At 37.2% G+C, this 13,908-nt stretch overlaps 1 protein-coding gene across 7 annotated transcripts in view; it reads right to left on the bottom strand.

Moving 5' to 3' along the window:
* Positions 1-13,908, bottom strand: part of UIMC1 (ubiquitin interaction motif containing 1) — a 117,013-nt gene that overhangs the window by 69,425 nt on the left and 33,680 nt on the right. For 6 of the 7 annotated variants that reach the window (XM_045447486.1, XM_045447518.1, XM_045447502.1 and 3 more), the window contains exon 3: positions 11,803-11,887. The exons of the other annotated variant lie outside the window; for it this stretch is intronic. In XM_045447486.1, the coding sequence (XP_045303442.1) occupies positions 11,803-11,887 (85 nt within the window). The remainder of the gene's footprint in view (positions 1-11,802; positions 11,888-13,908) is intronic. 7 annotated transcript variants of the gene reach the window in all.

The raw sequence follows: 13,908 nt of genomic DNA, 5'->3' as shown, positions 1-13,908 counted from the left end.
AACAATTAGAACCAGACATGGTAGAGATACTAGAATTATCAGACTGGGAATTTCAAACAACTACAATTAATATACTAAGCAATCTTAGTACAGACCCCTTAGTATATTTAGAGAGCATGCAAGTAGAAAGCATGCAAGGGCAGATGGAACATAAATAAAGATATGAAAATCCTAAGAAAGAACCAAAAAAAAAAATCCTAGAGATCAAAAACCCTATAACAGGGGCACCTGAGTGACTCAGTCAGTTAAGCATCAAACTCTTGATTTCAGCTCAGGTCATGATCTCAGAGTTGTGAGATCAAGCCCCGTGTCAGGCTCCACGCTGGTTGTGGAGCCTGCTCAAGATTCTCCCTCTCTTTCCTTCTTCTTCTACCCACCTCCCAACCCCCGCTGTGTGCATGCATGCTCTCTCTCTCTCTCAAAAACAACAACAAAACACTAAGAGAAATGAAGAATGCCTTTGATGGGCTTATTAGCAGCCTGAATATAACTGAGCATACATCAGAGAAATCTCCAATACTATAAAGAGAACAAAGACTGAAAAGAATAAAATAGAATATGTCCAAGAACTGTGGGACAATAACAAAAGGAGTAATAGAGACTTTCTCGGACAAACAAAAATGGAAGGAATTTGTTGACAGTAGACCTGCCTTGCAAGAAACGTTCAAAGAAGTTCCTCAAACATAGGTCAGAAACTCATATACATATACACAAAGTAAGAGTATCAAAGAAGGAATAAATGAAGGTAACATAAAATCTTTTATTTTTCGGGGTGCCTGGGTGGCTCAGTCGGATGAGCATCCGACTTCGGCTCAGGTCATGATCTCGCGGTCCGTGGGTTCGAGCCCCGCGACAGCTCAGAGCCTGGAGCCTGTTTCGTATTCTGTGTCTCCCTCTCTCTGACCCTCCCCCGTTCATGCTCTGTCTCTCTCTGTCTCAAAAATAAATAAACGTTAAAAAAAAAAACTTTTATTTTTCTTATTCTTAATCTAACAGAAAACAGTTTGTTCAAAACGCTAATAGTAATAATGTATTTGACCATGTATGCTTACATATTTTTATATATGCTTCTATATTTGTGAAATAAATAACAACGATACAAGGAATAAGAAGAATTAGCATAATTTTGTTATTATAAAGTACACACAATACTCATGAAGCATTACAGTGTTACTTGGTTTTATTTAAAATTTTTTAATTAATTTATTTTGAGAGACACACAGGCAGAGCGAGTGGGGAAGGGGCAGAGAGAGAGGGAGAGAGAGAATCCCAAGAAGGCTCTGTGCTGTCAGCACCGAGCCCAACATGGGGCTCAAACTCACAAACTGGGATCATGACCTGAGCAGAAACCAAAAGGCAATAGCTCAATCGACTGAGCCACCCAGGTGATCCATTTGTTTTATTTTAAATGTTTATTTATTGGGGCGCTTGGGTGGCTCAGTCACTTAAGTGTCCAACTTAGGCTCAGGTCATGATCTCACAGTTCCTGAGTTCAAGCCCCACGTCAGGCTTTGTGCTGACTGCTAAGAGCCTGAGTCCACTTCAGATTCTGTGTCTCCCTCTCTCCTGCCCCTCCCCTACTCACACTCTGTCTCTGTCTCTCAAAAAAAATTAAATTAAATGTTTATTTTTTTGAGTGAGCGAGCACACACACACAAGCAGCGGAGGGAGAGGGGGACAGAGGGACAGAGAGAGAGAGGGAGGGAGAGAAGGAGAGAGAGAGACAAAGAGAGAAAGAGAGAAAGAGAGAGAGAGAGAGAGAGAGAGAGAGAGAGAGAGAGAAACCCAAGCAAGCTCCATGCTCAGCTCAAAGCCAGAGTCAGGGCTCAATCTCAGGACCTTGAGATCACAACAGCAATATCAAGACCTGAACCAGTATCAACAGCTGGACGTTCAACCGAGCCACCCAGGTGCCCACATTACAGTGTTATTTGAAAATGGACTTGGATTAGTTGTAAATGTATATGGCAAACTCCAGAGCAATCACTGAAAACTGTAAAAAAAAACAAAAAACAAAAAATGGGGGGGGGGGGGAAGCACCTGGGTGGCTCAGTCGGTTGAGCATCTATCTGACTCTTGATTTCAGTTCAGGTCATGATCCCAGGGTCATGGGATCAAGACCCACCTTACTGAGTTCACTGGTGGCTACTTGAGATTCTCTCTCCTTCTCCCCCTGCCCTCTCCTCTGCTCACGCTCTCTCTCTCTCAAACAAATAAATAAATAAAAATATAAAAAAAGAAAATAACTGAAATGTTAAGGAGAGAAAATTGAATAAGATGCTCAGTTAAAACCACAAAAGGCAGAAACAAAGTAGAAGACAAAAATGGGAATGAAGAAGAGGAGCAAATACAGAAAACAGTAACAAATAAGACAGACCTTAATCCAGCTACAAAATAATCACATGGGGGTGCCTAGCTGGCTCAACTGGAGGAACATGTGACTCTTGATCTAGGGGTTGAGTTCAAGACTCACACTGGGTGTAGAGATTACTTAAATAAGTAAAAATTTTTTAAATAATTAATCAATTAATCACCTTGAATGCCAAGGACTAAATGTACAAATTTTTAAAAGAGATTGTCAGAGTGGATCAAAAAGCAACCGCAAACTACGTTATCTACAAGTAACCCGCTTTTTTTTTTAAAGATTTTAAGTAATCTCCACACCAAATGTGGGGCTCAAACTCACAACCTCAAGATTGAGAGTCACATGCTGAACTGACTGAACCAGCCAGGTGCCCCAAAAACCCACTTTAAATATAAAGACAGCTAGAGATTAAAAGTGAATAGATGGTACAGCATAGGGAATATAGTCAGTAATATTGTAATAATGTTGTATGGTAACAGATGGTGACTACACTTATTGCGATAAGCACTGAGTGATGTAAAGAATTATTGAATCAATATGTCACACACTTAAAACTAATATAACATTGTATGTTAATTATACTTCAATAAACAAAACAAACAACAAAATGAAGCATAAAAATCATATGATCATCTCAAAAGAGGCAGAAAAAGCACTTGACAAAATTCAATACCCATTCATGATAAAAACTCACAACAAAGTGAGTTTAGAGAAAAAATATCTCAACATAATAATAAAAATAACAAATTAATAAAAACCATATGTGAAAAAGTAAATGGAAAAATTTACCATAATAACACTAATCAAAAGAAAATAGGAGTAATTACATTAACTTCAGAAAGAGCAGACTTCAGAGCAAGGAAAAGTTATCAGGTATAAGAAGGGCATTACACAGTGATAAAGAGGTTAATTCTTCTGGACAACATAACAATCCTCAACATGTAAATGCCTAACAATAATGTCACTATGTGAGGCAAAAACTGATAGAACTGCAAGGAGAAATACAGGAATCCACTATCGTATTTTAAAACTTCAACATCCCTCTATCAGAAGTGGACTGATTCAGCAGGCAGAAAAGCAGGAAGGATATAATTGAACTTAACACCATTGGACATAATTGAGCCTATAGATTATTTCAACCAATAATAAGAATATATACACCCTTTTCAAGCTCACATACTTCTGGGCCATAAAACACACCTTAACAAATTTAAAATAAAAATCAGGCAACGTCTGCTCTCAGATTACAATGAAATTAAACTACATATCTTTAACAGAAATATAACTAGAAAATCTAAAAACTCATGGAGATTAAACAACACACTTTTGAGTGTGAGTGTGTGTGTGTGTGTGTGTGTGAGAGAGAGAGAGAAAGAGAGAGAGAGGGAGGGAGGGAGGGAACATGAGCAGAGGAGGGGCAGAGAGAGGAAGAGAGAGAGAATCCCAAGCAGACTCCGCACCGTGGCTCAACAGGTTAAGCATCAAACTTCGGCTCAGGTCACGATCTCACTATTTGTGAGTTCAAGCCCGGCATTGGGCTCTGCACTAACAGTGTGGAGCTTGCTTGGGATTCTCTCTCTCTCTCTCTCTCTCTCTCTCTCTCTCTCTCCCTTTCTCCCTGCTTCTACCCAACCCTCTCTGTCTCAAAATAAATAAACTTAAAAAACACACACACAATGAGATACTACTATACACCTATTAGAATGACCAAATTCTGGAATGCTGAAAACACCAAATGCTGGTGAGGGTATGGAGCAATAGGAACTCTCATTCACTGATCATGGGAATGCAAAATGGTACAGCCACTCTGGAAGACAGTTTGGCGATTTCTTACAAAACTAAACATACTCTTACTATACAATCCAACAATCAGACTCCTTGGTTATTTACCCAGAAGAGATGCACGTAAATGCACACAGATATTTATAGAAGCTTTATTCTTAATTGTTAAAACTTGGAAGCAATCAAAATGACCTTCAGTAGGTGAATGAATAAACAATGCTATATTCAGACAATGAAATATTATTCAGCAAATAAAAAGAAATGATCTACCAAAGCATGAAAAGACACAGAAGAACCTTAAATGTGTATTACTAAGTGAAAGAAGCCAACCTGAAAAGACTTCATACTGTATGAAGGCTTATATGACATGCTGGAAAAGGCAAAACTATGGAGACAGTAAAATGACCAGTGACTCCAAGAGACTGGCAGCAGGAGGAATGAATAGAGAGGGCACAAAGGATTTTTAGGGCAGTGAAAATGTATGATATCATGACAGATACATGTCATTACATATTTGTCAAAATCCACAGAATGTACAACACCAAAAGTGAACCCAAGGTAAACTATGGACTTCAGGTGATAATAATATGTCAAAGTATGTTCATCAATTATAACGCTTCACTCTGATGGAGGCAGCTATACATGCATGAGATCAAGGGGTAAATGGAAAATCACTGTACCTGCCCCTCAATTTGCTGTGAACCTAACACTGCTCTAAAAAAAATAGTCTTAATAAAACAAAATTGAGAATTTTCAAAAACTGATAAAAGACTACAAATCACAGATCCAAAAAGAATATTTAAAAAATATATATTCCAGGAGTGCCTGTGTGGCTCAGTCAGTTAAGTATCCAACTCTTGATCTCAGCTCAAGTTTTGATCTCAGTGTTGTGAGTTCAAGCCCCACATTGGGCTGCATGCTGGGCGTGAAGCCTACACACACACTACATTGAAGGCAGTCACCAAAAAAAAAAAAAAAAAAAAAAAAAAAACAAAACAGGTTACGTACAAAAGAACAAAGGTAAGAATTCTCATCGCCTTCTCACCAAAACCCTGCAGCCAGAAGACAACACAGTGCCATTCTGAAAATGCTGGAAAAAAAAATAAGTGTCAAACCAGAATTCTATAAACAAGGGAAACATTCTTCAAAAATGAATAAGATTCAATATACCACTTTCAGTAACAGGGAGAACTAGGCAGAACATCAACAAGGAAATAGAAAATTTAAACAAAACTATAACCCAACTAGACCAAACAAAGATCTATTTAACACTCCAGCCAACTAGGCCAAACAGGTATCTACAGAACACTACTCCCCCTGATGGCAGAGTATCCATTTTCCTTAAGTGTATATAGAATATTTTCCATACATCATATGATAGCAATAGAACAGACCTCAATAAATATAAAAGGATAAAAAACATACAAAGTATGTTTTCCAACTACAGTGAGTGAAATTAGTGATAACAGAAAGAAGAAATCTGGGAAACTGACAAATATACAGAATGAAAGAAAACACCCTAAACTAACCAATGGGTCAAAGAAGAAACCAAAAAGGTAGTAGAAAATATTTTGGGGGGCACACGGCTGGCTCAGGTAGTAGAGCATATGACTTTTTTTTTTCTCTTTATTTATTTTGAGAGACTGAGCAAGTGCACACATGCAAGAGCAAGGGAGAGACAGAGAGAGAGGGAGAGACAATCCCATGCAGGCTCTACACTGTCAGCGCAAAGCCTGATGCGGGGTTTGATCTCACAAACCATGAGATCATGACCTGAGACGAATCAAGAGTTAGAATCAACTGACTGAGCCACCCAGGCACCCAGCAACTCTTGATCTCAGGGTTGTGGGTTCGAACCCCACATTGGGTATAGAGATTATTTAAAAATAAAATCTCTTAAAAAAAAAAAAAAGAAAATACTTTGAGATGAATGAAAATAAAGTATGTCTTCAAAACTTATAGAATGCAGCTAAAGGAGTACTTAGGAAATTTACAGCTGTCTAATGCCTATATTAAAAAAGAAAGATCTTGAATCAATAACCTAAACTTCTACCTTAAGACACAGGGGAAAAAAAGAGAAAACTAAACCTAAAAGAATACAGAAGAAATCAATAGAAAATAGAAAAACAGGAAAGTTGATAAAAAGAATAAGTTTTGAAAACAACAAAATTGACAAACCTTGAGTTAGATTGAGCAGCGGAGGAAAAAAGAAGACTCAAACAACTAAAAGCAGGACTGACAGTGGAGACATTCCTAACAATCTTAAAAAAATAAAAATAAAAAGGACTATAATGGAATACTATAAGAAAAACTGTACATCAATAAATTTGCTAACTTAGAGGAAACAAAAATTCCTAAGACAAACTACCAAAACTGACTCAAGAAGTTACAAAAAAACCTGAATAAAACTATAATAGGTAAGAGACTGAAACAGTAATCAAAACCTATCCACAAAAAAAGACCCAGGTCTAGATGGCTTCACTGGTGAATTCTGCCAGTTAAAGAAAAATTAACACCAACTCTTCCAAAAATTAAAGGAGAAACCAAAATGCAACTCATTCCCTGAGGCCAATATTAGCCTGACACCAAATCCACACAAACACATGACCAGAAAACTATAGACTGGTATCTCTTACGAAATGTAGATGCAATAAATTCTCAACATAATACCAGCAAAACAAATCCAGCATCATATAAAAAGTATTCTACACCATGACAAAGGAGACTTTATCCGAGGAATGCAAAGTTAGTTTAACATAAGAAAATCAATTAGTATACCAAATCAACAAAGTTTTTAAAACATAAAACCCATGGGAATGCAAACTGGTGCAGCCACTCTGGAAAACAGTATGGAGGTTTCTCAAAAAATTAAAAATAGAACTACCCTACGACCCAGCAATTGCACTAGTAAGTATTTATCCAAGGGATACAGCTATGCTGTTTCGAAGGGGCACATGCACCCCAATGTTTACAGCAGCGCTATCAACAATAGCCACAGTATGGAAAGAGCCCAAATGTCCATCGGTGGATGAATGATAAAGGTGCTGTATATATATATATACACACACACACAATGGAGTATTACTCGGCAATCAAAAAGAATGAAATCTTGCCATTTGCAACTACATGGATGCAACTAGAGGGTATTATGCTAAGTGAAATTAGTCAGAGAAAGACAAATATCATACGACTTCATTCATATGAGGAATTTAAGATACAAAACAGATGAACGTTAAGGGAAGGGAAGCAAAACTAATATAAAAACAGGGAGGGGGACAAAACACAACAGACTCTTAAATATGGAGAACCAACAGAGGGTTGCTGGAGGGGTTGTGGGAGGGAGGATGGGCTAAATGGGTAAGGGGCATTAAGGAATCTACTCCTGAAATCATTGTTGCACTATATGCTAACTTGGATGTAAATTAAAAAAAAAAAAAAAAAAAAAAAAGGGCAGAAAAAAAAAGATAAAACCCAAATAATCATTTTAACAGACACAGAAAAAACATTTGACAAAATTCAACACCTCTTTCATGATAAAAACATTTTTTAATTTTTTTAATTTTTAAATTTTTAAACAGTATGTTTTATGTGACTTTTATACTTAAAAAATTTAATGAGCAAAGGATATGAAGACTTTTCTCCAAAGAAAATGTACAAATGGTCAACAAACACATGAAGAGATGATTAACATCATTAGTCATTAGAGAAATGTAAATCAAAAACCACAATGAGATCATTTCATACCCACTGGGGTGTCTATAATTTAAAAAATAAATAAAAAGGAAAAGAAGTGTTGGCAAGTATGTGAAGGAATTAGAACACTCATACAATACAAGGAGGTACTGTATGATGAATGAATTGTATGGTACAGGAGTTATATCTCAATAAAGTAGTTACCATAAAAATGAAGAAATAAAGACTTTCTCAAACAAAAGCAGAGAATTGATTGGCAACCAGTCTACATTACAAAAAGTGATTTAAAAAAAAAAAAAAAGCTTTCCAGCAGAAAGAAAATGAAACTGCACAGAAATTGGGATCTACACAAAGAAATAAATAGCCCTTGAGATAGCACAAATAAACAAAAGTATGGAATTCTTTACTTTTTATTTCCATTACTCTACAAGATAATTAACTATCTAAAACAAAGTATCATCATATTGTGTGTTATATGCAAAACTAAAATGTATGGCAAAAATAACACAAAGTAGGGTAGACAAAAACTGGGAATGTACTGTAGTCTACACTACACATGAAACAACATAACATTATTTGAAGGTGACTGTAATTAAATGTATGTACTATAGACTCTAGCGCAACCACTAAATTTTTTTTGAGAGAGAGAGTGCAAGCAGGGGAGAGGAGCAGAGGGGCAGAGAAAGAGAAAGCGAGAAAGAAAGTCTCAAGCAAGCTCCATGCCAGCACAAAGCCCAATGTGGAGCTCGTTCCCACGACCCTAGGATCACTACCCAAGCAGAAATCAAGAGTCAGATGCTCAACCAACTGAGCCACCCAAGTGCCTCAACCACTAAATATTTTTTTAAAAGAGATATAAAAAAAACCAGTAGTAGAAATAAAATGGAACCAAATACAAAAAAAAAAAAAGACAGAAAAAGTTCAGTTAAGCATCTGACTTCAGCTCAGGTTATAATCTCACAGTTCCTGAATTCAAACCCTACACTGGACTCTGTGCTGACAACTCAGAGCCTAGAGCCTGCTTCAGATTCTGTGTGTGTGTGTGTGTGTGTGTGTGTGTGTGTGTGTGTGTGTGTCTGCCCCTCCCCTGCTCATGCTCTGTCACTCTCTCTCAAAAATAGACATCAAAAAAATTTTTTTCATAAAAACAAAGAAAAAGAAAAAAGACAAAGAACAGCTAGAACAAATGGCTCTCAAATGACAGACTTTAATTCAGTAACATCAATAATTACATTAAATGTAAATGTGAAAGACAATTAAAAAACAGGGCCGGGGTGGCTCAGTCAGTTAAGCGTCCGACTTTGGCTCAGGTCATGATCTCATGGTTCGTGGTTCGAGCCCCACGTTCAGCTCTGTGCTGACAGCTCCAAGCCTGGAGCCTGCTTCCGATTCTGTTTCCCGCTCTCTCTGGCCCTCCCCTGCTCATGCTCTGTCTCACTCTCTCTCTCAAAAATAAATAAACATTAAAAAAAAAAAAAAAAAGACAACTAAAAGACAAAAGTTGTCAAAATACATTAAAAAGATAAAAAGGATTGTCAGACCAGATAAAAAAGCATAACACAACCAAATAAAAAAATAAAACCCAATTTGATTGTAAAGATCCAGAATAACCAAACAGGCAACTATCAACAGTCCACCAATGATGACATAAATTTAACTATCAATTGATAAAGATTATCACATCCCAAAAAATAACTATTATCAATTTTCAATACTGAAAATAACTTGGGTACATTCAACAGATCTAACCTAGTGACAAGCTACCTCTAGACATAATGGAATGATTTCACAACAATGAACTGTGTGTGGTCAATTTTACAAGGCTAAGAATTCTACCTTAAATCACTGAAATTCAAATTAACAGTAAAATAAAGCCTTGTTTATTTTCAATCAACCTTTGTAATAATTTCAACTAGTTTTCATATCTTTTGAAAAATTCACTGAAATGAACATTTCACATCACATTAAAATGCCAAAAATAATAATGAAGTAACTTCACAAAGCAAAATCTACAACGAAAAAATTTTTGTGATACTGTGACCTACACTAATAAATATATATTTTTTTTTTTTATTTTTTTTTCAACGTTTATTTATTTTTGGGACAGAGAGAGACAGAGCATGAACAGGGGAGGGGCAGAGAGAGAGGGAGACACAGAATCGGAAACAGGCTCCAGGCTCTGAGCCATCAGCCCAGAGCCCGACGCGGGGCTCGAACTCACGGACCGCGAGATCGTGACCTGGCTGAAGTCGGACGCTTAACCGACTGCGCCACCCAGGCGCCCCACTAATAAATATATTTTTGACCTTTGTTCCCTGGCACAGCGCTCCTAAAACTCTTGGAATTTCCTGAGTGAAAAAAACAATAAAGGCATCTTCTGTTATTCCTAACAATCCCTTTCAACCATACCTGAGTTTATGTTAATGCGTTTACTTTGGGAAAGCCTCTCAGGATGCAGGAACCAACCAGGGGATTAGAGCGCTGAAATTTTCATCCCTGTCCCCTAGCCTTGAGGGAAGGGAGAGGGGCTGGCTGGAGGCTGAACCAATCAGCAAAGGCCAATTATTTAATCACTCATGCCTGCATAATGAAGCTTCCATAAAAATCTGTAAACTACAGGGTCTGGAGAGCTTCTAGGTTAGTGAAGATACTGGAAAGGTGACACACCTGGAAAGGACGTGCAAGCTCTGCAGCCCTTCCCTCATATCTTGCCCTATACACCTCTGCCATCTACCTGTTCCTGCACTACATCCCTTATAATAAACCAGTCATCTGGTAGGTAAACAGTTCCGCTGAGTACTGTGAGCCATTCTAGCAAATTAATCAAACCCGAGGAGGGGGTCAAATGAACCACTTTATAGCCAGTCAGGCATATGCACATGTAACGACATGGACTTGCAGTTGCCATCAAAAGTGAAGGCAGACCTGTGGGATCTGACACTATGTCCAGGCAGGCAGTGTCAGAATTGGTTAAACTGGGATACCAGACAGGGTCTGACTGAGAACTAGAGAATTGTTTGGTGTGGGGGAAAACCACCAACGCGTGTGATGACCACAGTGAAGTGTTAAGAGTAGAGGAGACACACAGGAGAATTTCTCCCTTACAATTTTAATGAATGTTAATAGGAAAGCCCACGGGCCCAAAATGCCATCACTTGTGCCAGGCCAAGTCACCAAACTGGGGCTTAATATCTAATCTAACTGTAGTTTCAACTTCCCCCATTAATGTAAGTCTTAACCTGTAAATCAGGAATATTCTGATTAAGTACCAATGAGATAATCTATCACATAAACTCTCTCCACCCCCCAAAGGAAAATGACATAATCTACCTAATAAGACCCCTGTCCTTCCCAGTAAGAGAAAGTGATCTTGCCTGAAACAATCCTTTTTTTTTTTTTTTTGCTATTAATTTTCTTGCCCCACCCTCCTTTCTATAAAAAGCTTCCATTTCAAACAGCTCCTCAGAGCATCCCTCTACTTGCCAGATGGAATGTTGCCTGATTCATGAATCATTTAATAAGCCAATCAGATCTTCAAATTTACTTGGTTGAATTTTGTTTAACATGATGAAAATAGTACCATTATAATAGGTACCATTATTTGAGCCACTGTTATATCTGTATTTTATTGGTAAGAAAAAACAGGTAGAAAAAAAAAAAAGAAAGAAAACAGAGGTAGTCTGAAAGTACTAATTTGCCTAAAGACTATATACTAAGGGCTGAAACAAGGATTCAAATCCAAGTATGCCTAACTCTGAAGTTCACATTTTTAATTTGACCCCTCTACACGTAAGTCAACTGTGTAAGCTATAGGTAACAGTGAATCCTAAAAATTTCAAAAGAATCCAGAATAAATAGGCACATAAATCCTTAATCTGACAAACCTCTTCCTAATGAAGAAACTAGTATCAGTTCTATGCTGCAATTTTCAAAGTATTCTCAACACAAAAATGAAAACATACGTGCAATTTTTCTTTTAGCCAAACACTTTGTTCTATTTGACTGTTTTGTCTTCATTTTCTGCAATCCATTCTCTTCCTTTGGTTCCTGTTGCAAAATAAGAAATATCATCAGAATGGCTACGATTACAAGTAGTACTCTTTCCACATCTTCCACAACTAATAGAGGCCAATGAACCTCTGCAGAATCAGTGGCTATTGTAAATGTTCACAGAAAACATCAGAAATAGATCCCTTATGGTACAAAAAAGAAAACATGTAAATCTGAAACAAAAATCATAAAAACTGAAAGACATAATATTATTGACACTATCATGTGTCAAATGGACACTCATGTAAATATCTACATAACACCATTAAACATGCACTAAAGTACAGGGAAAGCTTGATTCAGATTTAAAAATGAGTATGATTAAAGTCAGTGTGTACTCATTTATTTTAAATTAGTACCTAAAAACCAACAGAGCAGGGCACCTGGGTGGCTCAGCTGGTTAAGTGAAACTCTTGGTTTGAACTCATGTCACAATTTCAGTTTGTGGCTTCGAGCCCCCAGTCAGGCTCCAGGCTGGCAGTGCAAAGCTTGCTTAGGATTCTTTCTCTCTCCTCCTCTCTCTGACCCTCCCGTCTACTCACACACTCTGTCTCTCAAAATAAACAGATAAACTTAAAAAAAAAAAAAAAAAAAAAAGCAATAGAGCTGGGGAAAACTATGTTACATAATTATTAGGAAAAGTACTAATTTTCTTTATATATAAAGAGCTCTTACAATCAATAAAAAGACCAATATTTAACCTCCTCCCTTACTTAAAAAAAATTTTTTTTTTTGTTTATTTTTGAGAGGAAGAGGGGCAGAGAGAGAGGGAGACACAGAATCTGAAGCAGGCTCCAGGCTCTGAGCTGTCAGCACAGAGCCCGACACAGAACTTGAACCCACAAACTGAGATCATGACCTGAGCTGAAGTCGGACTCCTAACCAACTGAGCCACCCAGGAGCCCCTCCTCCCTTACTTTTAAACATAGAGAACAGAGGGTTGCCGGAGGGGTTGTGGGAGGGGGGATAGGCTAAGTGGGTAAGGAGCATTAAGGAATCTACTCCTGAAATCACTGTTGTACTATATGCTAACTAACTTGGATGTAAATTTAAAGATAAAAAATAAATAAAAAAATAACCTCTGCCTTTAGCAAAACACATAATATATCTCATAAGGAAAAATACACAAGGGGCTCGTAAGTATATGAAAAGATGCTCGACCTCACTTTGAACATCTAAATCAAAATAATTCCATACTTTTTTAAACCTATATTAATAGTAAAAGAAAATGTGTTATAAATCACTTTATGTGGGGAAATAGGTACTCTTATGCTAGATGGGATAAAATGGGTGGAATATAGTTAGAAGGTAAATTGGCAATAACCTCTGAAATCATAAATGTACAAACTCTTTGTCCACCAATATACTTCTAGGAATTTATACTACAGATACACTCACACACAAGCACAAAGATGTGTGCACAATAATGCTGAGAGTAGAATATTCTGTCACTGTAAAACCTGAATCAATGCTACTGAAAACATGATCTACAGATGAGCACACTCCTTGTTACTGCTCTAACAAAATAAGCATAGAAAATGAAAATATGCACTTAGAAACTTACAGCAATTTGACACTGCCAAAATATCCAAGCACATGATGAGTGGACTTCCATTTGCAGAAGGACCATGTTATATGTGGTATGTTAAATTTATTCAGTAAAATCCAAAGTATTATAAATATGTGAGAAAATGCAAACATTAATTTAATAACATTATCACTTTAAGTTTTAATCAAGCCTGTTTTAATTATACTTTAATATGATTAAATGAAAGAAATAAAGCTCACATTATGTTCAAAATATATTATTCTTTTTTATTAGAAAGAGAGAGAGAACATGAATGCGGGAGTGGGGGAAGGGGCAGAGGGAGACAGAATCTTAAGCAGACTCCACGCTCAGCACAGAGCCTGACACAGGGCTCGATCCCACAACCCTGGGATCATGACCTGAGCCAAAATCAAGAGTCAGACACTCAACCAACTGAGCATCTCCCATACAATCAATAATCTTATTAATT

Source organism: Leopardus geoffroyi, chromosome A1 (genome assembly GCF_018350155.1).
Source record: "Leopardus geoffroyi isolate Oge1 chromosome A1, O.geoffroyi_Oge1_pat1.0, whole genome shotgun sequence".
Classification (NCBI taxonomy): Eukaryota; Metazoa; Chordata; class Mammalia; order Carnivora; family Felidae; genus Leopardus; species Leopardus geoffroyi.
This window is presented reverse-complemented; position numbering and strand designations above follow the sequence as displayed.